We start from the raw sequence: 23,560 nt of genomic DNA, 5'->3' as shown, positions 1-23,560 counted from the left end.
TTAATTTTCTCCTACTTATTAGGCTACTTCTACTCCACCACAGTTCAGAGTCAAGTAGGCTATTGTACGTTTTACTTAACTATTTATTTTATAGCTTTAATTACTTTGCAGATTCAGATTAATAACACAATATAATATGAATAGATGATGATGTATATAGTGGATGAAGATGAGACTTTGTTGATCCCGTTGTGTAAAGCATTACAATTCAGAGACAATAATATTGTAACTAATTACTCTCAAATAGACAGTATCTAGTAATCAATAATGTATTACATTTTGGAAATAACTTGGCCAACACTGTTTACAAATGAGCAGAAGTGTAAGTGTAGTGTGTATGTATTCAAACAAACAAAAATATAATTATGTGTAAAATAATTAAAATAATTAGTTACAAAATTATAAAGGAGAGAAATATAACATTTTAAATTAGAACGGACGAAAACACTATAGCTACTTGTTTTGCGCAAACATGTCAGCTCTCAATAGTGCGTAAGAGAGCTCTCGAGTGTGTGTAGATTGTGTTCTTACCTAAGAACACATCCCAAATAAGAAAACATTGGTGAATGCCAGAATCTTTGTGGATACTGCGTAAATAGGGGGTTTAAGAACAAATTTGTTCTGAAGAACATTTGGTAAATGAGGCCCATTGAGGATATGATAAAAAAAAAAGTAATGGGATTTAAACACCAGTTTGGTGTAGAAGAACCTGGCCTCGACCCCATTCAACAGCTTTGGGATGAGCTGGAACGCCGACTGTGAGCCTCATTATTATTTGTATATCTTCCTATTGATGCTGTATGTAATTCATGGCATTGGATAAAGTCATCTTAAACCAGCAATAACAGAAGAGGCATACGTCATTGTTTTGGAGAAGCTTTGTTTTTCACACCCACTGCACACCAGACGAGAATTTTCACATTTGTCTGTGGGAGTGGAAGAAACGCCCGGTTCAGTCCAAAACAGAGCGCAGGAAAATGTTCAAAATAATCATGGACGTGGTCTCACTCACATCCAGACTTATTACTACAGAGGAGTAATCTTTCTGGACCCACCAGAGTTCATGGAACTAAGACTAAAGACCAGTGGTGAAATGTAACTAACTACATTTACTCAAGTACTGAAAAGATCTCAATACTTCTCCACTGCTGGGGAAAGAGCATTCAGGTGTGTGGTATCCAGGACCAGGACACACACACCCACGCACGCACGTGCGCGCACGCACACACACACACACACACACACTGTTGCTTGGCAATATTTTTGGTGCAGATTAAAAAGGTACAGCGTGGGAGATACACACACACACACACACACACACACAGGCCTACAGTCCTAAAACTAATTACCCACATTAATGAGTGACCTTAGTACGAACTGAAAGAAGCAGCAGGCGCTCCTTTTATTCATCGCTAAAAAAGAAGAAAGAAAAAACTACAAAGAGGCGTGTTCGTCTTCTTCGGATCTCTCTTTAATGAGGGGTGACAACGTGGCCTTCGCCGCCGCCGCTGTGCGTCATCTTCTTCTTTTTTTCAGCCTAATCTAACACTCACATCAAAGTGCTCTCATTTCTCCTCTGGAGCTACTCACTTCAAAGACGGGGTGGAAAAGTCAGCAGCTGCATAGTAATCAGGGGATAAGGATTTAGTATTCACACATACACACACACACAAACAACCTTTCACAACCGTGTCTGTCACAGATTAGCGTTTGTGAATTTTTTTTTATCGCCGTTGGTTGGATCTCTCCATCTCATTAGCCTTATCCGATGCCTCTCACTGACTTCTGGGTCCCATCACCTCCCTGATCCTTGTTTGTACGTTGGTTCATTATAATTTGCCTTTAACACGTTGAACAAACTGTTTCATCAATGCTATCCAACGGATTCCCTGCTGGTGCTATAATGCAATTAACCTTCCACTGAGATTATGTAAAGTTAATCTAATCTATGTATTCTGATGTAAAGGTTATCTGTGAGTGAGCAGGGGGGGAAAACTGAAGGAACTGAAGCTGAAAAGGTTTTCTGAAGTTTCTCTCAGTTGTATTTTTTTTTTATTTTCGAGGCAGCTTTCAGTTTTTAGAACTAGCCCATATGTTATATATTTAGTTGAGTTGTGTATTTATGAAAAATGTTCAAACCCAGAGAAATCTGTCATTATATGGTAACGCTCCTAATGGCGTCCTATCCCCTTTGTGCATGCGTCAGTGGTGTGGTAGTCTATATTTAGGACGTTCCACTTCCGAGGTTTGTTCAGGTGCCGCTGGAAATTCACCGGATGTCCCTAATCCCTAAAAAATCGTGGCTTTGTGAGGACTATGGTTAACTGCTCCTCAGATCTCTGCAGGGTAAATCCAGACAGCTAGCTAGACTATCTGTCCAATCTGAGTTTTCTGTTGCACGACTAAAACTACTTTTGAACGTACACATGTTCCACAGAAACAAGTTCCTTCCTGAGACTATTTAGCAGAGGCACCGTCATTGTGTCCGGGGTGTAGGCGATTTTGATTGGTTTAAAGAAATACCAATGCATTTTCTCCTATCCCAGAATGTATGTGTGGTGTAGCCAGACCTTAGTCCACAGTGTTGTGGAGATAGCGGATTGTAGATAGAGGTTGTAGGCTATTTGAACAGTCAGGGAATGTGGTTGGTTGGCCAACGCCTTTCCAGACATGGAAGTTGGTGTTTTGTAGTGTGGGAGCTCGTGTTGTTGTGTTGGACTGAACAGCCCCTCTTGAAGGCTTCCCTTTTGGGTCTTTCTGGAGTTTTGGAAACTGTCGCTGACCGTCTTCTGTCGGTGTAGCCCTCCCTCAACCCCCCGCTGATTGGGCGCAGCCGACATATCCGAGATTCGACGCTCCAGAAGGGCAGACAATGACTTTAGGTGGGTAATCAGAAGCTGCGTCTGCAGTACTGATGCTGTTAGCGTGGAAAGTAGAGCAGGGTAATCGCTCGCCGTGGTAGATTTGAGGAACGTGGGAGGATGTTTTTTGGGGGTAAATGAGAACCGTGTGATATTTGACGACTTTCAGCAAAAGTTTTGAAGTAATAAAACAGAAAACCTCAAGTTTTTTATTTTCATGAAGCAGTTGTTGGCAATGACATTCTTACATCTCTAATAAATTTATAAATTAATCTGATTAGATTCGGAGACATAAAATAGCCTAGTGCAGCAGCTTAAATATGGGAATATAATATAAAGTACAATACTGTGCTAGAAGTGGTAGTAAAATAAATCTATATACTGAGACAGAAACAGTTAGTAACCAGTAAGTATATAAGTAATGGCAGTGGTATAAGAAAATAAACTACTGACATTCCCATCAGCCTCAGCTTTGTGTACTTTGTGTTTGATGTAATAAGCACGTTTGCACGCTAACACACTAAACTAGCAAGGTAATCGTTATGGTAAACTTCTGCATGTTTGCACTGCAACTGTAACTTAAGCATGTTAGCATATTAGCATGTTAGCATGCAGATGTTACCATTTAGCTCAATGCAGAACTCTCCTCCCAGTGTAGAAAGTGTAAAGGATCCAAGCAGGGACGTCGTTAGGCCTATTTTAGGGGGGCTGAAGCTACCCCAAAATGTTCCTAAGCCCCCCTAAATAATAATAAGAACAACAATAACAATTCGATGTGTCCTCATTTATATTTATATATATATATACAAATGATCTATATCCAGCTACAAAAAAATAGACAGAAGTACAGAGAGTAGTGCTATCAAGATGATGCACTGCACCGTCTCGTTGCATTGGTATGAACTGGAAGATTTCAGAGCGTTGCAGACTGGCGCGTTGCAAGTAACATCTCATCGCTACTCTTTGGTCTGAACTCGCTATGCACCCCCCCCCCCCACAAACACACACACCGGTACACGCTAATGGTGAAAGGAAGATTGATTACACCTAGTGTGATACAGAGTGGAATTGTAAGTTGTTTTTGATGACCTGCTTACCTTTAGCTACGTTTTCTTGAGGTAAAGGAAAGGGGATATTTTGGTTTGCTATAGAAAACTAAAGTCTAGCTAGAGTGAACGAGGGAAATACAAGAAATGGTTAATTTAGCAAGCTACTCACAACTCTTTATTTATTGCCAATAATATAACCTATCTCTATAGTAGGCATTTTCTAAAACAATATCAATCCCCATGTTGTTGTCACTGAAAACTAAATGTCATCGGGTCCCTGTTAATGCTATTGTACCGTTGTATCCTTCAATTCATTGAGCAGATGAGATGGATATGGAAGATATTTCAGCAGAGAGAGAAAGAGAGGCAGGAGATTGGCAGGGCAGTTGATTCTGAGGGAGCCGGTGTGATTGAGGTCAGTAGTGGTCTATAGGTCTAAGAATTGTTTTGTAACAATAAGCATTTGTTGGCAGGTCTAGGCACTATGCATAGCCTAAACTAAATTATTTCATTGTATTTATTATATATGCTAGCTATATTCTAACCAATTTAACTTTCTTCATTCATTGGCTGTGATGAATTAAATACATATGTAGATGTTGCCTAAAGCTAGGCTAAAGATGTGGACATGCCCACAGATACACATGTGAAAATAAAATGAAAGCAATCCTACATACAGTAAACGTTACTCCAAATCTTTTATTCCTTCTGCCATCAGGTTATTGTATTTAGACAGTAGCCACTTTAAATAGGATCCGTATCAATAGCTTACATGATAAAGTATGCAGTGATGCCTATTATGCCTATTTCTTTTCTTTTTCTTGTACTGCTATTTGTCATATTTGTTTAACTTTCTGTCATATTTGTTTATTAGCTGTCTGGCCTCTGTTTGTCAGTTTTTGGACATGTTGGATGTTGTTTCATGTGAGCAATTTGCATTTCGAAGTCATGAAATTAGCATCAGGGTTTTGTTTTATCTTAAAGGATAAGACAGAAGGAACAGAGTAGAAATGGAAGAAGAGGATATGTCTGTCACTGTTTACTTGTTAACATATTGGTTTCTTGACTGGTTGTTGACATAAGTGTAGCTCTAATACAGTAACAAAAGATGTGAGTGCAAAGATTTTGCAAACGCAAGTTACAAATACCCTGGGGGCTAAGTCTTTCAATCCTAGTGACGTCCCTGGATCCAACCAGTTCTTATTTAATGGTCTAATCATCTCAGCTGGACTTGTAGGCTGTTATATTGTCGGGTAGTTTAATTTATAATAAAACATCAGATTTTATAAACTACATGTGTTTTGTGTGCAGAAATCTTAATGTGTAAGGTAACTAGTAACTGAAGCTGTAACAGATGAATGTAGTGGAGTAAAAAGTCCAGTATTTCTCTCTGAAATGTAGCGGAGTAGAAGTAGAAAGGGGCATGAAAAGAAAAGACTCAAGTAAAGTACAAGTACCTCAACATTTGGACTGAAGTACAGTACTGGAGTAAATGTACTTAGTTACATTCCACTACTGGAGGCTGAGAGTTTTGATGTTTCTTCTGGTGCAACCTCTTCACAATTAATGTTATTTCAAGTATTTTCAAGTAGTTAATCAAATAAGTCAATAAACCGATAAGTCGGTCAAAAGAAAATAACAATGTTTATTATAATTTTTAAGTCAGTTATTACTACACTTTTTCCAAGACCTTCCACTTCCAGGATAGCTCCGGTGCACCAGAAATTCCGCCGGATGTCCTTCTTTTCGGCCGGATGTCCGTCCCCTTCCTCTTCCTTTGTGTTGGCGTTCTAACCTCTGGTGGATTTGTGAGGACTATGGTTAACTGCTCCTCAGATCTCTGCAGGGTAAATCCAGACAGCTAGCTAGACTATCTGTCCAATCTGAGTTTTCTGTTGCACGACTAAAACTACTTTTGAACGTACACGTTCCACCAAAACAAGTTCCTTCCTGAGACTATTTAGCAGAGGCACCGTGGCTCCGTCTGGCGCTTAGAGCCGCCCAAGATGATTGTGATTGGTTTAAAGAAATGCCAATAAACCAGAGCGTGTTTTTCTCCTATCATAGAATGCTGTGTGGACTAGCCAGAAGGTCTGGCAAAGGGAGACTAGTGTTTCGCTAACCTCCTACCGACTCCTGATCCTTTACCCGTGACGTAAATTCTAGCCTCCCAAATGCGAGGAATGGATGCTTTTCTCTGTTTTCTGTCGGTTGAAAATTGAATACCGTTTGTGTCTTTTTGGCTGTTGCTTGGACAAGACAAGCTTTAATTGATACTCAGACAGGATGATCTTTAGTGTCTGTATTAATATGGAAATCTAATTAAAATGTAATACAGTATATATAATACAATAAAACAGCATGACATATGAATGTAATATGTAATATAATATAGACGAAACAAGATATTTGAAGACATGATGGGCATTTACCATTGTAAATATGTGTGTTGTGTGTTAGGGAGCCAAGCAAACAGGAATCTTTGCATTTGGAATGAAGTGCGTCCACGTTTGTGTGTGTGTGTGTGTGTGTGTGTGTGTGTGTGTCTGTGTGTCTGTTTGTCTGTGTGTGTGTGTGCAGCAGGTGTGAGGCCAGACTTTGACCCGGGGTTTCTTCCTGTCCATCTGGATGCAGACAGTAGGAGGCTCTCTGAGTCTCCAACACTGAGCTCAGTGTCTGTTTGACTGTCAGAGCAGCTGAAAGGGGAAACTCCACTTTACAGCCGCACCCGAACACACCGTCCAGACATTGCACTGTGTCCATTCCAGCAGGGCATTTCATTTTTTTGTAAAATGGTAAATACGCTGTGAAACCAAAACAAGGAGCTGAACGAGGCTAAAATGAGCAGCATTGGGGATGTCACGGGAGAGAACGAGGACAGACAAATGATTGTTTGTGTGAACTGATTCATGAATTAGACATATGATGTTTGTCAATTTTAAAGATAGTTTTTGCAAGTGAAGAAAGTTTCAGTTTGTGGTAAAATTGTGGAAGTATCAGACTGTGAGAAGGCGTCATTAGAAAGACTAGAAAAATTAGAAAGTGCCTAAGTGACATCTCTCTGAATCTAATCTGTCTGTGTGTTTGGAGCCAGGGTGTAACGTTACTCACACGAGCAGCCGGTCTTGCATGTTCTTTTCACTTCTCGGCTGATAAACACTCCATAAAACACATCAGGTGAGATAATGTTACACGTGTTGTGGAAGCTAAGCTAGCTAGCCAGCGAACAAGCTGAGCAGCGAGCGAGGTGACGCATTGTGCGAGACGAGAGATGTAGTTCACTGAGCGGTCTCACAAAACTAAGTAGTACTACGACAAACCTACGACAACTGTGACTTTCTTCACTTGCTAAATTATCTTTTAAAGGTCCCATGGCATGAAAATTTCACCTTATGAGGTTTTTTAACATTAATATGAGTTCCCCCAGCCTGCCTATGGTCCCCCAGTGGCTAGAAATGGTGATAGGTGTAAACCGAGCCCTGGGTATCCTGCTCTGCCTTTGAGAAAATGAAAGCTCAGATGGGCCGATCTGGAATCTTCCCTTTATGACGTCATAAGAGGAAAGGTTACCTCCCTTTTCTCTGCTTTGCCCGCCCAGAGAATTTGGCCCACCCATGAGAGAGAGACATCATGGCTTTCAAACGAGCAAAGCATGGCAGTTGGTCAAGGCCACACCCCCACCCTACATCTTGCCCCCCCCCTCTCTCCTCCTCAATAGCATTTAAAGCTACAGACACAGAAATGGTACATCCTAAGGAAAGCTCATTGTGGGACTGGCTCTAGTGGCTGTAATTCTGCACCAAGGCTGAATTTAGGGAAAGAGACTTCAGATACAGTATTAGGGGACCACTAAGGTCTATATAAAAGAGACTTCAGATACAGTATTAGGGGACCACTAAGGTCTATATAAAAGAGACTTCAGATACAGTAGTAGGGGACCACTAAGGTCTATATAAAAGAGACTTCAGATACAGTATTAGGGGACCACTAAGGTCTATATAAAAGAGACTTCAGATACAGTATTAGGGGACCACTAAGGCCTATATAAAAGAGACTTCAGATACAGTATTAGGGGACCACTAAGACCTATATAAAAGAGACTTCAGATACAGTATTAGGGGACCACTAAGACCTATATAAAAGAGACTTCAGATACAGTATTAGGGGACCACTAAGGTCTATATAAAAGAGACTTCAGATACAGTATTAGGGGACCACTAAGGTCTATATAAAAGAGACTTCAGATACAGTATTAGGGGACCACTAAGGTCTATATAAAAGAGACTTCAGATACAGTATTAGGGGACCACTAAGGTCTATATAAAAGAGACTTCAGATACAGTATTAGGGGACCACTAAGGTCTATATAAAGAGACTTCAGATACAGTATTAGGGGACCACTAAGGCCTATATAAAAGAGACTTCAGATACAGTATTAGAGGACCACTAAGGCCTATATAAAAGCATCCAAAAAGCAGCATGTCATAGGACCTTTGATATATTGACAAACATATGCGTAATTCATTGCTCAGTTCAAATGGGATCAAAAAATGTATTTGTTCACTACCGCGCATAGTTTTTACGAAATATTGGCCCCATGGGATCCACCGGAAGCAGAGGGCCTCTCTGTTGTGAAACAAAATGCGGCGCAATATCTTGTTTTCATAACCGTTGGCAGCCAAAATCGTAATTGAAAACAAAATTCCATGAATCGCTCAGGCCTAATTTAAAACTAATTCATGTTGATGCGGGGGGTGTCTGCAGCTTTTAGACGTCATGTTCTCCTTTCTGTTATCTTAACTTGAGTATTTCCATTTTATGTCACTTTATGCTTCTATACTCCACCACAGCTCAGAGGGAAATACTGTACTTTTTACTCCACTACATTTATTTGATAGTTACTTTACAGATTCAGATTATTAACACAAAATGTGATCAACAGATACAATATATATTATTATAGATTAAGGTACACAGCAGAATGGCATTACATTTTTTACCAGCTGCAACATTAAACTGAATTTATCTATTAATGATTGTAATCCAAAAATGGACCATTCTGCAAAAGGAGTACTTTTTCTTTGGCACTTTAAGTACATTTTGATGCTAATACTTTTGTACTAAGTAAACTTTTGAATGCAGGACTTTTGCTTTCTATACTGTACTTCTTCCAACACTGGTTCAAATACTGGTGTATGTGGAAGGATGGAGTAAAAAGCTGCTGTCGTTGCTCATTATTTTGCCACCACACACACACACACACACACATACACATACAGTGTTGCTTGGTGATGTTTTCGGTGCAGATTAAAAAGGTACATCTGTACAGCGTGGGAGATTTGATTCCATAAAAAAGCCAGAGAGCGACATGAATAGTGAAAAAACAAAAGATGGTGTATGAAATAAACACAACATAACAGTAGTACACCCTCACACACACACACACACACACACACACACACACACACACACACACACACACACACACACACACACACACACACCCCCCTATGCTGTTGAGTCCTTTCTTTGGCGTCGGCTCTCAGCAGGATGTGCACTCGTCTCTGTTTGCTCCCATCGATTCAGTTCTCTGCTCTCTGAGACGTTGCCGTGGAAACGGGAGATGGTGACCCCCCCCCCTCCCCCCGTTGTGCATTTCTGTTGCTCTGTATTGAGTCTCAGGCGCCTCATTGAGAGCAGAGTAGTACACATCGTATCACCTCGTCTCTCTCACTCTTTTATTTACTCTCTATTTTGGTTTTTCACTCATCTGTTTCCTCACTGCAACTTTCCTCTTTCTATTTCCGTCCAGGTGTTTTTCTGCCTCTCTCCTCTGCTTAATGTTTTCTCCTCTTTTTTTCTGTATCTGTTGTTTACTGTCTCCACTTGCTCTTTCCATCCTTCCTTTCTATGTCTATTTTCTCTCACTAATTTCTTTCTGTAATGCTTGCCAATCAACCCATTACTGGATAAAAAAATAGAATCCAGAACTACTTTCACAAGCCAAGCTCAAATACAAATTAAACCTGAGTCACCACTTACTTTTAACTAAAGCACTTCTTTTCATATGAACTATGAGAATCAGGTGCTGACATGTTCTGAAGTTTCCCTTTCTCACATGTAGCACACAACAGGAGAAAAAAAATCGATCGTTATTATTTATTATTATGGCTCGGCACAATGCAGAAAAGTCAATAATCAGTCCGTTGTGTCGGCCCTGTATAAACAAGTGCATGCTGCAGACAGGTCGGAGTCTCATGATGGAGCATTACTGATTATTTTTTGTAATTGACAATATGCAAGTATTTAAGTGACTGGTTGAATGTTTAAAGCTATAGTGTGTAGTTTCTGTCTCCCCCCATGAGGAATTCAAAGTAATGACAACTACACTGTCGGCGCGTCCACATGATACAAGCCTTCCGTGATCACGCACAGTAGATGTAAATGGAAAATCTATGTATATATTTTCTGTATTTACATCCCTAATGCAAGTTGTGTCTAACTGAACTAAAAGATGATGGAAGTAAATTAATCTGTTAAATTATGGCTTATTACACATATGTTATGTTTTTTTGTTTGTTTTTTTTAAGATAATTTTTTACCTTTTAATTGATAGGACAGGTTTCATTCATGTTCTCACGTACAGCTCTAAATACGTTCAGGGCTGCAGTGCATGTGTGAAAGGGGCAGGGTTGTAATGTAACAAAGTAAAAATACTTTGTTAGTGTACTTAAGTAGACTTTTTACGTATCTGTACTTTACTTCGTAATTTATATTTCTGGAGACATTTACTTGTACTCCACTACATTTCTCCTAAGCATCTGCATTACTCGTTAATAAAATCAGAAGACATTTGTTAGACTGTAAAAAAGCAGGTTTGGTGAATAGGGTGGTGATAAAGATAACATTAAACACCTATGGCGGTATTTGCAAGAAATGTTTTCGTACGCAAAAAAAGTAGAGTAGAGTTAGAGTAATTTCTGTTTGTCTCTTTGCTGATGTCAGCTCTCTCATATTTGCAGTGTTTGGTCCTTTCACTTGGGAGCCACAGTAAAGTTCATAATCAACGTTATTTTTTTAACTTTTACTTCTAATAATTTAGTACATTTAATATCAGAAAATTGCTTTTGATACTTAAGTACAGTAAATGTCAGATACTTGAAGACTTTTACTCAAGTAATATTCTAAAAGGTGACTTTAACGTCTACCAAAGTCATTTTCTGGTAACATACTTGTACTTTTCTTTAAGTATTGCTTTCAAGTACTTTATACAAGACTGTAAAGGGGCTTATGATGGAGGAGGCTTTGTTTCTTCTCAGCCAGTGATGCCCCCCAGGCTATATAAAGCTCCAGCTAAGCTTCTCCAATTGACCATCAGGCTGGGAAATATAGTATATTGACTGAATTTGATTTATTAAAATGTTTTCAAATGTGCATAATGTAGTTATTACAACATGCGCAAAGTGCTATTTCTAGTCAAAAAGTAACGTTAGATGAGAGCGGCTGCATTCTCTGTCCTGAGTTACGGAAGTCACAAACTGTCAAATGTGAATACTTACACATTATCTACAAGTCTGTGGTCCTGCGTCTTGTCTGAATCGTCTGGTGTGTGTGTGTGTGTGTGTGTGTGTGTGTGTGTGTGTGTGTGTGTGCGTGTGTGTGTGTGTTCTACTTAGTTAAGTTTAGAAAAAGATTGTGGTTTGGGTTCAAATCAGGACATACTGTAGGTTACACACGTGACGCAGAACGTGACATACTACTTGTTTTAGTTTTTGCTTGTTAAGAACACCCAAGTGCTCTTGCGCAAGGCACCAAGCTGCTGGTTCAGCCCAGAAAAGCCAGCTGGGAAACTGGCTCTTTCCAGCAGCTGCACACAGCTTTACACTGACTCTGCTCTTGAGCAAGGCACTGAGGGTAACTCAAATACTAAAGTATCACTCGTTTTGTCTGTGTGCATCACATGTGCCATGCGTACTGTGTGTGTGTGTGTGTGTGTGTGTGTGTGTGTGTGTGTGTGTGTGTGTGTGTCTCCAGACTGTCTGTTTGTGTGGTCTGATCAGTGTGTCATTGTGTGTCCCCTCTCCCTCTCCCTCCTCCTGCCAGTTCCCCCCCAGGCCATCGGCTTCCTGTCGGCAGTGGGTGTCTTCATCGTGGCGTTGGCCGTCCTCTTTCTCTTCATCAACAAGAAGCTGTGTTTCGCACGCGTCGGTGGAATGCCCTGCCTGGAGCAACATGGCCGCCGGAAGAAAGGACGACAGGAAGTGCGCCAGGGCCTCGGTGAGTGACAGCTGCTTCCGTTACCCTGAGCAGGACGCCCCAAAGCCATGTGAAGTGGAACTGTTAGGAACAAAGGTTGATGTAGTTTGATGTTGTTGGAGCACAGTGCAACCTCATACTGAGATGGATGGATGGGTGGATGGATGGTTTCGATGGATGGGTGGGTGGATGGTTTGATGGGTGGATGGGTGGATGGATGGATGGATGGATGGGTGGATGGGTGGGTGGATGGATGGTTTCGATGGATGGGTGGATGGATGGATGGATGGATGGATGGGTGGGTGGATGGATGGTTTGATGGGTGGATGGATGGATGGGTGGATGGATGGATGGATGGATGGGTGGATGGATGGATGGTTTGATGGGTGGATGGATGGATGGGTGGATGGATGGATGGTTCGATGGATGGGTGGATGGATGGGTGGATGGATGGTTCGATGGATGGGTGGATGGGTGGATGGATGGATGGATGGATGGATGGGTGGGTGGATGGATGGATGGATGGATCCCAAATTAGGAAATTTCAGTGCCACTGCAGCAAAATATCAGACACACATACAGAACATACAAAAAATTATAAATACAAAATAGGATAGAATACAAGATCAACTATTCAAAAAATAACGATGAAAAAAAATACAAAAGAATGTACAAATGTACTGTATATACTAGTTGGGAATCAGAAAATAAAACGGAATAAACTCCGGAAGGAAGTAGTTCTGCAACACACTTCCTGCAAGGCTTTTCTCCTTCTATTGCACTCTCATCTCTGCTCCACCTTTTCTCTTTCACTTGTTCTCTCCTTTGCCTGCACTGTCTGCGTAGCAGCCGAGTGGTGAGGCAATCTTGTGGGTGGTAACTGCACCATGATGGCCGTTTCAGACGCCTTCTTTTCTGTGTTTACTTTCGGTCAGACTCAGAAACAAGTGTCTGAAATGATTCATGTAAACATTTTGTTTATTTGGAAAGCTCTAGGAGGCCTGCAAAGCTTGCCCTGATAAACACTGCCTTACACGAGTCCTTGTTTCCCCCAATCTCCACAATGGAGGAGGTTAGTGCAAAGTTAGCCACAGAGCCACACTTATGGGAAATATGCCAGGTTGTAACAAACCAGCGTTTTCCTTTAACATACTGTATGGACACGATAATCCGCCCATCTCTCTCTCTCAGAAAGAAAGGCAATAAGACTATTTCCTAAAATGTTGAGCCAGTATGAGCGCATCTGTGAGCGCTGTCGCTCTCTAGTCAAGGTTCACCTTTTATACAACCTGAAACATCTCAGTATGAGAGAGAGAGAGAGAATGTGTGATTCCTGTATGCAGTATGACTCCAATTAAACTCTTCAGTAATGGAGCGAGAGAACGTGGGTGAGTTTGTATTTGTGCAGTGGTTTCCTGTGGGCGAAGTATCTGTGTGTATGAGAGAAAGCGTCGAGTGAGTCAGCCACATGCTGCCACAAAGCTCAGCAGCCGCTCCCAATGGAACTAGTAACATTATAGAACCTTGAAGAAAAGTTCAACAAAGAGAAAAAAAGTACAGAAAGAAAAAGAGAAAAGGTATCTCATTTTCTATTTTCCGTCACCCAGTAAAACTCTCTTTCTTTCCTCCCACTTGTCAAACACTGCGAACACCCAGAGCAAAGGTTAACAAAATGTTAAATTAGAGGATCATACCGGGGATTATGCATGTTGGATTAAAGCCAGGAACTGCCCCAAACACCCTACTTTCACTAGTGAATCCATTGCTTTTTTGTGATCACAATCACACGCATCAACTGGCAAGGTCCTGTTTTGTTACCTAATCTTGAGACCCTATCTGGTAGAAGGGCCGATGTCAAAAACTAGTTTTAATGCTTTGTTTTGCCGTTCTGTAATTTCCTAGGAAGCTATAGATAACGGCTTTAGTTCCCCGTCGTAAAGGCTGTCTGACAGCAAGGGTAAAACACTGAAAATATTCTAAATATAGTGTCAACTTAAACTGATATTAAAAAAAAAAAACCATTTAGCTGCTGCCCACAGCAGGACATTGCTTAGCTTCTGTGTCGCTACTCCTGCCTGCTTCTCCAAACTCAGACAGTAGCTCAGACAACCACACTGAACAAACATGTGAACTGTCCCTTTAAGACAGTTTGCTGATAGCCAACAATATGAATTTCAGAATCACGTTGGCAAGATCCAGAGTACAAGCAGCCGAAATGATTTTCCTCAGGAGGGTGGCTGGCGTCTCCCTTAGGGTGAGAAGCTCAGTCATCCGTGAGGAGCTCGGAGTAGAGCCGCTGCTCTTTGGCGTTGAAAGGAGCCAGTTGAGGTGGTTTGGGCATCTGGTAAGGATGCCCCCTGGGCGCCTCCCTAGGGAGGTGTTCCAGGCACGTCCAGCTGGGAGGAGGCCTCGGGGAAGACCCAGGACTAGGTGGAGGGATTATATCTCCAACGTGGCCTGGGAACGCCTCGGGATCCCCCAGTAGGAGCTGGTTAATGTGGCTCGGGAAAGGGAAGTTTGGGGTCCCCTGCTGGATCTGCTACCCCCGAGACCCGACCCTGGATAAGCGGACGAAGATGGATGGATGGATGGATGGATGGACGTTGGCAAGATGAACTCACCAGTTCTTTTGTGGATTTTACTGACAGTCAGTGAATTTAGCCATATTTTAGTAAACACCAACCCTAACAGGGATTATTATGCGGCAGCAGTTTTGATTCCATAGTGTTTTTAAATTGCAAAAATATAAAAGGAGGAATCTACAACCTTTAAACAACCAAAGAAAGGTCCCACACATACTGCCCCGTAAAATGGTGAATTGTGTTTTCACTTTTTCTACTGACAACAAACAAGATATGCCATGTTATTTAGAGTTTTGAAGATGCTAGTAGGTGTATTTTGGTATCTTTGTTTCCTCCCGTTTCAAGTCTTTATGCTAAGATATGCTAAGCTAACCAGCTGCTAGACATAGCTTCAGTTTTACCTGACAGATATCAAGACATATGTCAATCTTTTCATCTAACTCTCTGCAAAAGAGAAGCGAATAGGCACATTTCCAAACTATGTTTTAAATACTATAAACAGTTTGAGTAAAGTATTACTTCAGTGTTGAACTGTACAAAACAAAAAACGTATACCGTAATGCTTAAAAAAATGCTGTGATAAGTTGACAGTGTTACAGTGAGAGCTTCCTCCACGTGGGCTGAAGAGGGTAAACCCTGCACACTAATTCTGCCTGTGAGTCATTTTAACTCAAAGAATGGCAGAACTCAAACACAGATCAAACACTGGCTAGCTGAAGCAAACAGAGCATGGCTCAGAATGTTGGTGCTTTATAATTAGATCAAAAATGGAAGAAAGAAAAAAGTCCCATTCCCCGCAGCAGGATGGTTGAGTCCAGGTGGAGCCTGTGAGTCAAACAGTGAGCAAACACCTGCAGCAGGTGGAGCCTCTGGTACTTCCTGAGCAAACAACACATCCTGTTTGGACTCAACGGACGAGGTAGGGGCTCCTTATCATTTATGCATGCTTACGTTATGTTTACGTTATCCTATAGTCATATATAACGTACTTTTAACATGAACACTCTAAGCCTGATTTAAATAGTTCCATTTATACAAACAGCAATGAAAAGATCATGTGTCATGTCCACATTTACTCGAGTAGGCCTACTGTACTTGCGTACAAATTTGAGGTACTTTACTTGAGTAGTTCCTTTTTATACTACTGTATACTTCTACTCAGCTTCATCTCAAAGGTACATTGTATAGCTTACTTTTTACTCCACTACATTAATCCGACTGCGAGTTAAAATGTCTGTTTTGGTCAAAGGAGTCTGGTGGCTTTGAAGAGAGCAGAGATAACGGCTTCAGTTCAGTCGTAAAGAGCCGTCTGACAGCAAGGTAGAGCGCTGGAAATATTCTAAATATAGAGTCCACTTAAACCAATATAGATGTTTTTAGGTGTCTACCGCTGGGTCTGACGGTCCCTCCTCCTCACTCCGCCGCTCCGTCTCTTGAGCTGCGTCACACTTTACACCATGACAACTAACAACAGTGGTGGAATGTAACTAAGTACTATTTTCAAGTACTGTACTTAAGTAGCCTAGACATTTTGAGATAGCCTACTTTACTTGAGTCTTTTCTTTTCATGCCCCTTTCTACTTCTACTCTGCTACATTTCAGAGAGAAATATTGTACTTTTTACTCTGCTACATTCATCTGACAGCTTTAGTTACTTTATAAATTTAGGTTTTTGCACACAAAACATGATGTTTTATTCTAAGTTAACAATATATCGGCCTACAAGTAGTCTCCAGCTGAAATGATTAGTCGGTTAAACACTTAGTTGGTTGGCAGTGTTTGGATCGTTTCCAGTTTCTAAATTGGGAGGATTTTTCAGCATTGAGTACTTATACTTTTAATACTTTAAGTACAATTACATGATGACCCTTACATATTTTTACTTAACTAAGATTTTCAAAGCAGGGCTTTTACTTGTAACAGAGTATTTTTTACAGTGTGGTATTAGTACTTTTACTTAAGTAAAGGATCTGAATACTTCTTCCACCACTTACAACAATCACCATTTTGTTTTGTACTAATCAAATGACCACGGCATACAGTTCAATGGCCTTTCTATCTAGTTTAGTTCTATGGTTTAAGCTAAGCGGCTCCTGTAGCCAGGTGCTTTGCATGCTGGGATGCTGGTGGCTAGTCAGAGAATGAAATTAAACATTCTCATGTAGCTTTTAGTGATGGATTTTGGTCAGCTTGGTCTCATTTTTTTCTTTGTGAAAAGACAACGACCTGAAGAGAAAACATAACAAGTTTAAGAACTCCTCCACTAACAAACCAGAGCACATAAAGACTAGGTTTGAGAACGCTGGATGTTTCAGGACAGAGACTATCACACCTAACCTGTTTGCTTCAGTTAAAACCTTCTCCTTAGTTCGTTGTTTGTTTAAGGTCTTTGTTTCGGCTGGTCTGAAGTCAGAGAATCCAGCTCTAACAGGCTGAGACCGGCCAGGACAGACGCCACCTGAAATGGAGCGTCAAAGTGATTCTCCAATTCACTGAAGTGGTTTTATGCTTTCTTCAATCTGGATCTCTTTTTCTTTCTTCCTTGTTTCATCCTCTCCTCTCCTTTCTTCTTTGTTTCTTCCTCTCTTTTCATCCTTGTATCCTCCTCTCTTGTATCCTCCTCTCTTCTCCTCTTGTCTCTTCCTCTCCTCTCCTCTTGTCTCTTCCTCTCCTCTCCTCTTGTCTCTTCCTCTCCTCTCCTCTTGTCTCTTCCTCTCCTCTCTTCCTCCCCTCTCCTCTCTTCCTCTCTTTCTCTCTTCCTCCCCTCTCATCTCTCCCTTTCCTCTTTTCCTTTCCTATTGTCTCTTCCTCTCCTCTCTTCCCTTTCCTCTCTTCCTTTCCTCTTGTCTCTTGCTCTCCTCTTCCTCTCCTCTCTTCCTTTCCTCTTGTCTTTTCCTCTCCTCTCTTCCCTTTCCTCTCTTCCTTTCCTCTTGTCTCTTCCTATCATCTCTCCCTCTCCTCTCTTACTCTCCTCTTGTCTCCTCCTCTCCTCTCCCAGCTTCTCTCCTTCATCACCCCCTGTGTTTCCCTGTGTTTCTCTCCCTCCAGTGAGCAGCTACGGTGACGATGATGATGATGACGAAGGCAGCAGCTCTTCTGACAGCGAAGCTGAGGTCCTGAAGCAGTTTGAGATCTCGGTGTCGCGTTCGCAGACTTTTCGTACCCCAGCAGCAGCAAACAGCAGCGAGCAGCAGCCGCAGCAGACGCAGCCGTCGGTGGGCCGACGCCACAAATTCACCCGACTGTCGGACCAGGAGGAGGGCAGCACCGAGCCGTCAGACTGTGAAGGTGTGCTGCCAAAATCTCCCTTAACACACTGTATTCATCTGCACACATTATGGTAACAGTGGGGGATATTAGGATCTATGTATCCATATGCATTTGTAAGATGTCAGCGATCTGGCCATACCATTTATACAAGGGGTAGATGCATAGACTGTTTAAGTGAAGCCAAAACATCTGGATGGCCCCATGGTGGCTGGCTGCAGTATAGGTCATAAGCCCCGCCCCCTCCATGTTAGCAGATGGGACACGGGCCAAACAAAAAAAATCAAAGTACACGTCAAATATATTTTGCCTAAAGATGGTTTCTGATGTTTGTTCACGTGTTCATTATTCTGATCAGTTTGGTTGGATTAGTTATTTGATGCTATAAAAACGGGCTGAAGTGCTATGAATGATTGACAGCTGGGATTGACTCGATGATTGACTGATTGGTCGGGCGGGTGTATGGGCGGGACTTTTGGGCGGGACCGCAGCTCTGTCGCCCGATCACTACTGTGCTGACTCTGGCTCCAAGATTACAAGATGGCGGCGTCTGTATCTGGGAGATTTTGGCCTCACTTTGTACAGCGGGAGGAAGTGGAGACGCAGCGTCCATCTTTATAGTCTATTTTTAGTCTATGATAAATATTCCTGTCTGCTTGTTTTTTAGAACAATGAGTTTCCATGCATCATATTTGTTATTCAAGTCCCAGTAGCTCGTTAAAGTTCCATCAGGAAAAGAGGAAGCTGTTGACCGCGACGGTCTTCTGTTTATTGGCACGTGTCACATTTTCACAGGTTCAGTTCACAATAAACGGCATCCTATCACATCTCCCGTAGTCTCGCATTGCCAGACCTTCCTCCACAGCGCTGTGGAGGAGGGTCTGGCTAGTCCACACAGCATTCTGGGATGGGAAAAAAACCTGCTCTGGTTTATTGGCATTTCTTTAAACCAATCACAATCATCTTGGGCGGTGCTAAGCACCAGACGGAGCCACGGTGCCTCTGCTAAATAGTCTCGGGAAGGAACTTGTTTTGGTGGAACATGTGTACGTTCAAAAGTAGCTTTAGTCATGCAACAGAAAACTCAGATTGAACAGATAGTCTAGCTAGCTGTCTGGATTTACCCTGCAGAGATCTGAGGAACAGTTAACCATAGTCCTCACAAATCCACCGGAGGTTAGAACACCAACACAAAGGAAGAGGGACATCAGGCCGAAAATGAGAGAGGTCCGACGGAATTTCTGGCGGCACCTGAACAATCCTAGAAGTGAAACGTTGTCGATATAGACTACATCTCCAGCAATTAAACCGGGTGTTCGAGGGCAGCGAATTACATGAAGAATTCTTGAATTCATTAAGGTGCTTGTAGCTAACCTGTTAGCAAAGAATTCACTAATTAGAATTGCACATTGAGTAGAAAAAGTGCAACATGAGCTTGCCTGGGTCAAAACTGATTCTTTTTTACTAAAACATTTCTATGAGAGGCTTCAGGGAGAGCAGATTGTTGTTTGCACCTCTGTCAAGCCTCTAGAGATCTGAAACTCAGAAAAGCAGCAGGATCCACCACTAATCCATCCCAGTGTCAATGAGCCAAAAGGCCCCAGATAAGGTTTTTACTGCAGATTAGAGGCTGTAAAGAGCTCAGGGAGGCTCAGTGGGATTGGACTGCTGTGGCTGGATGAGAGGGTGCCCAGACAGCAGCATTAATTAGGACACTTGTTTGTAGTCAGCTGGTTTCTGGTGTTTTGGAGAGCGACCTGGAAGGCAACAAGCAAAAAACAGGACAATTTTTAGTCTTCTTTCACTTGTGTCGAATGGACTTGTTTGTTGTTTAAGTGTTATTTGTAGGTTTGATAACTAATTAATAAGATTAAGATAATCTCAAAGGACTAGGAAAACCAAAAGGCAAGATACAAAAACACAAGTCATTTTTGCTATTTATGTTATTTTTGGAGGCCATGCTCGATTTATTGTTTTACCCAAAGAGTTGTGATATTTAGAGAAGGAACACAGCACCATTATACAGTCGCATGTCATCTGAATTTATCAATTTCTGTAGTCAAGTATTACACATAGATTGCCAAAAGTTAAAGTAATGTTCCTAAAATGTTCTTCCTAAAAATTGTGATTAATGATAATCCCAACATCCTCCAAAACATAATCTGGATTATCAACTGAGCCTGGATCATGCAGCACCGGTTACATTTTCCCACCCTGCAAATCAAAGCACATTCTCCACATGTATAAATGTACGTAAATATAAAAGAGTAAAGATCTTTTCAGACGGTAAGCAACACTTTGCCTGCGGACCGGCTTGGATTATTAATGATAGCTAATGTTATCCAAATTAGCATAGTCCTAACTTTATAGCCTAATGTAAGTTTAAAATGTATGTAACGTTACCTGAAACATCCAGTCTTATGTTGATGCACTGCCATGCAAAAGCCCAACTGTTTATCTCCTCTCGCATTGCCAGACCCTCCTCCACAGCGCTGTGGACACACAGCATTGTGGGATGGGAGAAAAACGTGCTCTGGTTTATTGGCATTTCTTTAAACCAATCACAATTGTCTTGGGCGGTGCTAAGCACTGGACGGAGCCACAGTGCCTCTGCTAAATAGTCTCAGGAAGGAACTTGTTTTGGTGGAACATGTGTACGTTCAAAAGTAGTTTTAGTCGTGCAACAGAAAACTCAGATTGGACAGATAGTCTAGCTAGCTGTCTGGATTTACCCTGCAGAGATCTGAGGAGCAGTTAAACATAGTCCTCACAAATCCACCCGAGGTTAGAACGCCAACACAAAGAAAGCAGAAGGTAACGGACATCTGGCCGAAAAGAGTGAAATCTGGCGGAATTTCCGTCAGAAACAGAGCAATCCCTGCAGGTGGAACATCGTGGATATAGACTAATCTCCTGATAACTGCTTAGCAAACAGTTATTCATTTTAGGGAACTCACAAACAGCAAGAGTCAGATTCTCGTCCACTGATTTGCGCGTCGCATCACGTAGGAAAGGTTTAAAGACAATTCATCTCCGACAGCAGGCGGGCGTGTGTGTGACACGGCAGTTTTACGAGATTGCGCCCGCTTCTTGCTCCGCCTGTCAAATTGCCTGCGCCCCGTACCTGCCTAGGCACGCCTATCGCTCACCGTCTGAAAAGACCTTAACACTTCAGAGCAAACCTATACAGAAACCTCAGTCTCACCGATTAAGAGCATAGACTGTAAACAATAATGGACGTAGCATCGTCGACCTCACCCACTGGTTTGTGGACTTGGTTTTGAAGCCAGGAGTTTGCATTTTGGACGTCGCCATCTTGGTATTTTGGAGCCAGAAGTGACCATATTTGAACACAAGGGTGGAGCTGGGGAGGGTGACGTGGCTAAGCCAATTCAATTTCAATTTATTGTTATTTATAGTTAATTATCACCATGGACCATGGTCTCAGAACACTTCACAACAGAAACTGAAAATGTACAAATTAATCAATATAAAAGGCGGAATTAAATATAAAATATAAAATCAACAACACAAAAAGGAATATAAATGGAATATCACAGGTTAAAATTGTTAAAACATGAAATAAGACAACGAATGAAAACAATGGTTCAAAAATTATGGATTTTAAACATGTCCATAATACTTTGAATAAAGAAATGTTTTAAGTCTTGATTTAAAAATATCCACTGAGCCTGCCTCCCTAACGTTGGATGGGAGACCATTCCAGAGGGAGGGTGCGCGAAAGGCAAAGGCCCGGTGACCAGCTGATCTTTTTTTTATATTTGGAACGATCAGAAGACCAGCATCCATAGAACGAAGGGGGCGTGTTGGGATATATGGTGTAAGTAGCTCACTTAAGTAGGCAGGCGCAAGTCCCTTTAAGGCTTTATAAGTCAATAGAAGAACCTTAAAATCAGCCCTGGCTTGCACAGGTAACCAGTGTAGCGCAGCCAGAACTGGTGAAATGTGGCTACATTTTTTTGTCTTAGTCAAGACTTGGGCTGCCGCATTTTGTACGAGCTGGAGACTTTTAGTCGTACAGGCAGGGAGGGCTGAGAACAGTGCGTTGCAGTAATCGAGTCTTGATGAGACAAATGCATGAATTAGTATTTCTGCATCATGCATTGATAGCATTGGTCTTATTTGAGAAATGTTGCCTAGATGGTAAAAAGCAGTCCTAGTGATAGCCTTTATATGTGGGCGGAAAGTTAAAGTTTTGTCAAAGGTGACACCTAGGTTTTTAACAGTGTCACTCTCTGTGATCACACAGTTGTTAAAATTTAAAATTTGTTTCTCCACTGGGATGCTATATTTGGTTGGCCTCACTATGAGCAGCTCTGTTTTGTCTGCATTAAGCAGCAAGGCATTCTTGCCCATCCAGTTTTGAATTTCTGCCAGGCATGCCTGTAATTTCAGAATCTGTGAATGGTTATTTTGTAATAGAGGGACATATAACTGTGTGTCATCTGCATAACAATGAAACTGAACATCAACGCTGCTAATGATAGAACCAAGAGGGAGCATATAGATGGAAACAGCATAGGGCCCAGTACTGACCCTTGTGGTATACCACAGCCTACCTTGCACAGTTCAGAAGTAGATTCATTAAAAATGACACGCTGAGATCTATTGGATAAGTAAGAATTAAACCAAGAAAGTACTGTCCCTTTAATCCCAACATGTTTCTCAAGCCGGGCGCGAAGTAAAGTGTGGTCTATTGTATCGAAAGCTGCGCTCAGATCGAGGAGTACTAGAAACGATGCATGGCCACTATCACATGAAAGCAGAAGATCATTTATGACTCTCGTCAGGGCAGTTTCCGTGGAATGACCAGATCGGAAATCAGATTGAAATTTCTCAAATAGGCTGTTGTTAGATAAGTGGGCAGTAAGTTGTTCCACAACAGCCCTCTCCAGAATTTTGGACATGAATGGTAGATTGGATACAGGTCTATAGTTTTGTAAAACATAAGGGTCTAAATTGGGTTTTTTAAGTAGTGGTTTTATGACTGCTAATTTGAATACTGCTGGAACCATACCTTGTGTGAGTGACATATTAATAATAAAAAGAACATGGTTACAGAGAATGGGAAATAATTCCTTAAGGAGACCGGATGGTATTGGGTCCAGTTGGCATGTGGTGGGCTTTGAAGCAGAGACTAATTTCATTAATACATCAGAAGTGATGATATTGAACTGTGAGAAAATGCGGAAGTGGGGGGAGTCTACATCCCCTTCCTCTGCATGAGAAGCGGCTAATGGGCAGACCTAACCTTAACCTTTGATATGAAAAACGTCATAAAATCATTTGCAGTGAAAGCTGAACTAGGGGAGGTGTCAACAACCTGTGTAAGCTTTCTAACAGTGTTAAAAAGAAACCGAGGATTATTCTTGTTGGAATTTATCAAATTAGAAAAATAAGCTGTTCTTGCGGTCGAAAGAGATCGTTTATAATTTTTAAAACTCATTACCCATGTCAGGCGGTCCTCGTCTCGTTTCGTCACTCGCCACTTATGTTCCAATGATCTACATGTTCTTTTAAACAC

At 41.5% G+C, this 23,560-nt stretch overlaps 1 protein-coding gene across 6 annotated transcripts in view; it reads left to right on the top strand.

Annotated features, from left to right (window-relative positions):
* The window catches only part of syt16 (synaptotagmin XVI), a 47,896-nt gene that overhangs the window by 12,689 nt on the left and 11,647 nt on the right, over positions 1 to 23,560 (top strand). For 3 of the 6 annotated variants that reach the window (XM_031280299.2, XM_035994585.1, XM_031280298.2), the window contains 2 exons: positions 12,014 to 12,187; positions 17,747 to 18,036. In XM_031280299.2, coding sequence (XP_031136159.1) covers positions 12,014 to 12,187; positions 17,747 to 18,036 — 464 coding nt within the window. Of the gene's footprint in view, positions 1 to 11,944; positions 12,188 to 17,746; positions 18,037 to 23,560 lie in introns of all 6 variants that reach the window. The other 3 variants (XM_031280302.2, XM_031280301.2, XM_031280300.2) reach the window with 2 other exon arrangements.

This window comes from Sander lucioperca, chromosome 18, assembly GCF_008315115.2.
Source record: "Sander lucioperca isolate FBNREF2018 chromosome 18, SLUC_FBN_1.2, whole genome shotgun sequence".
Taxonomy (NCBI): domain Eukaryota; kingdom Metazoa; phylum Chordata; class Actinopteri; order Perciformes; family Percidae; genus Sander; species Sander lucioperca.
This window is presented reverse-complemented; position numbering and strand designations above follow the sequence as displayed.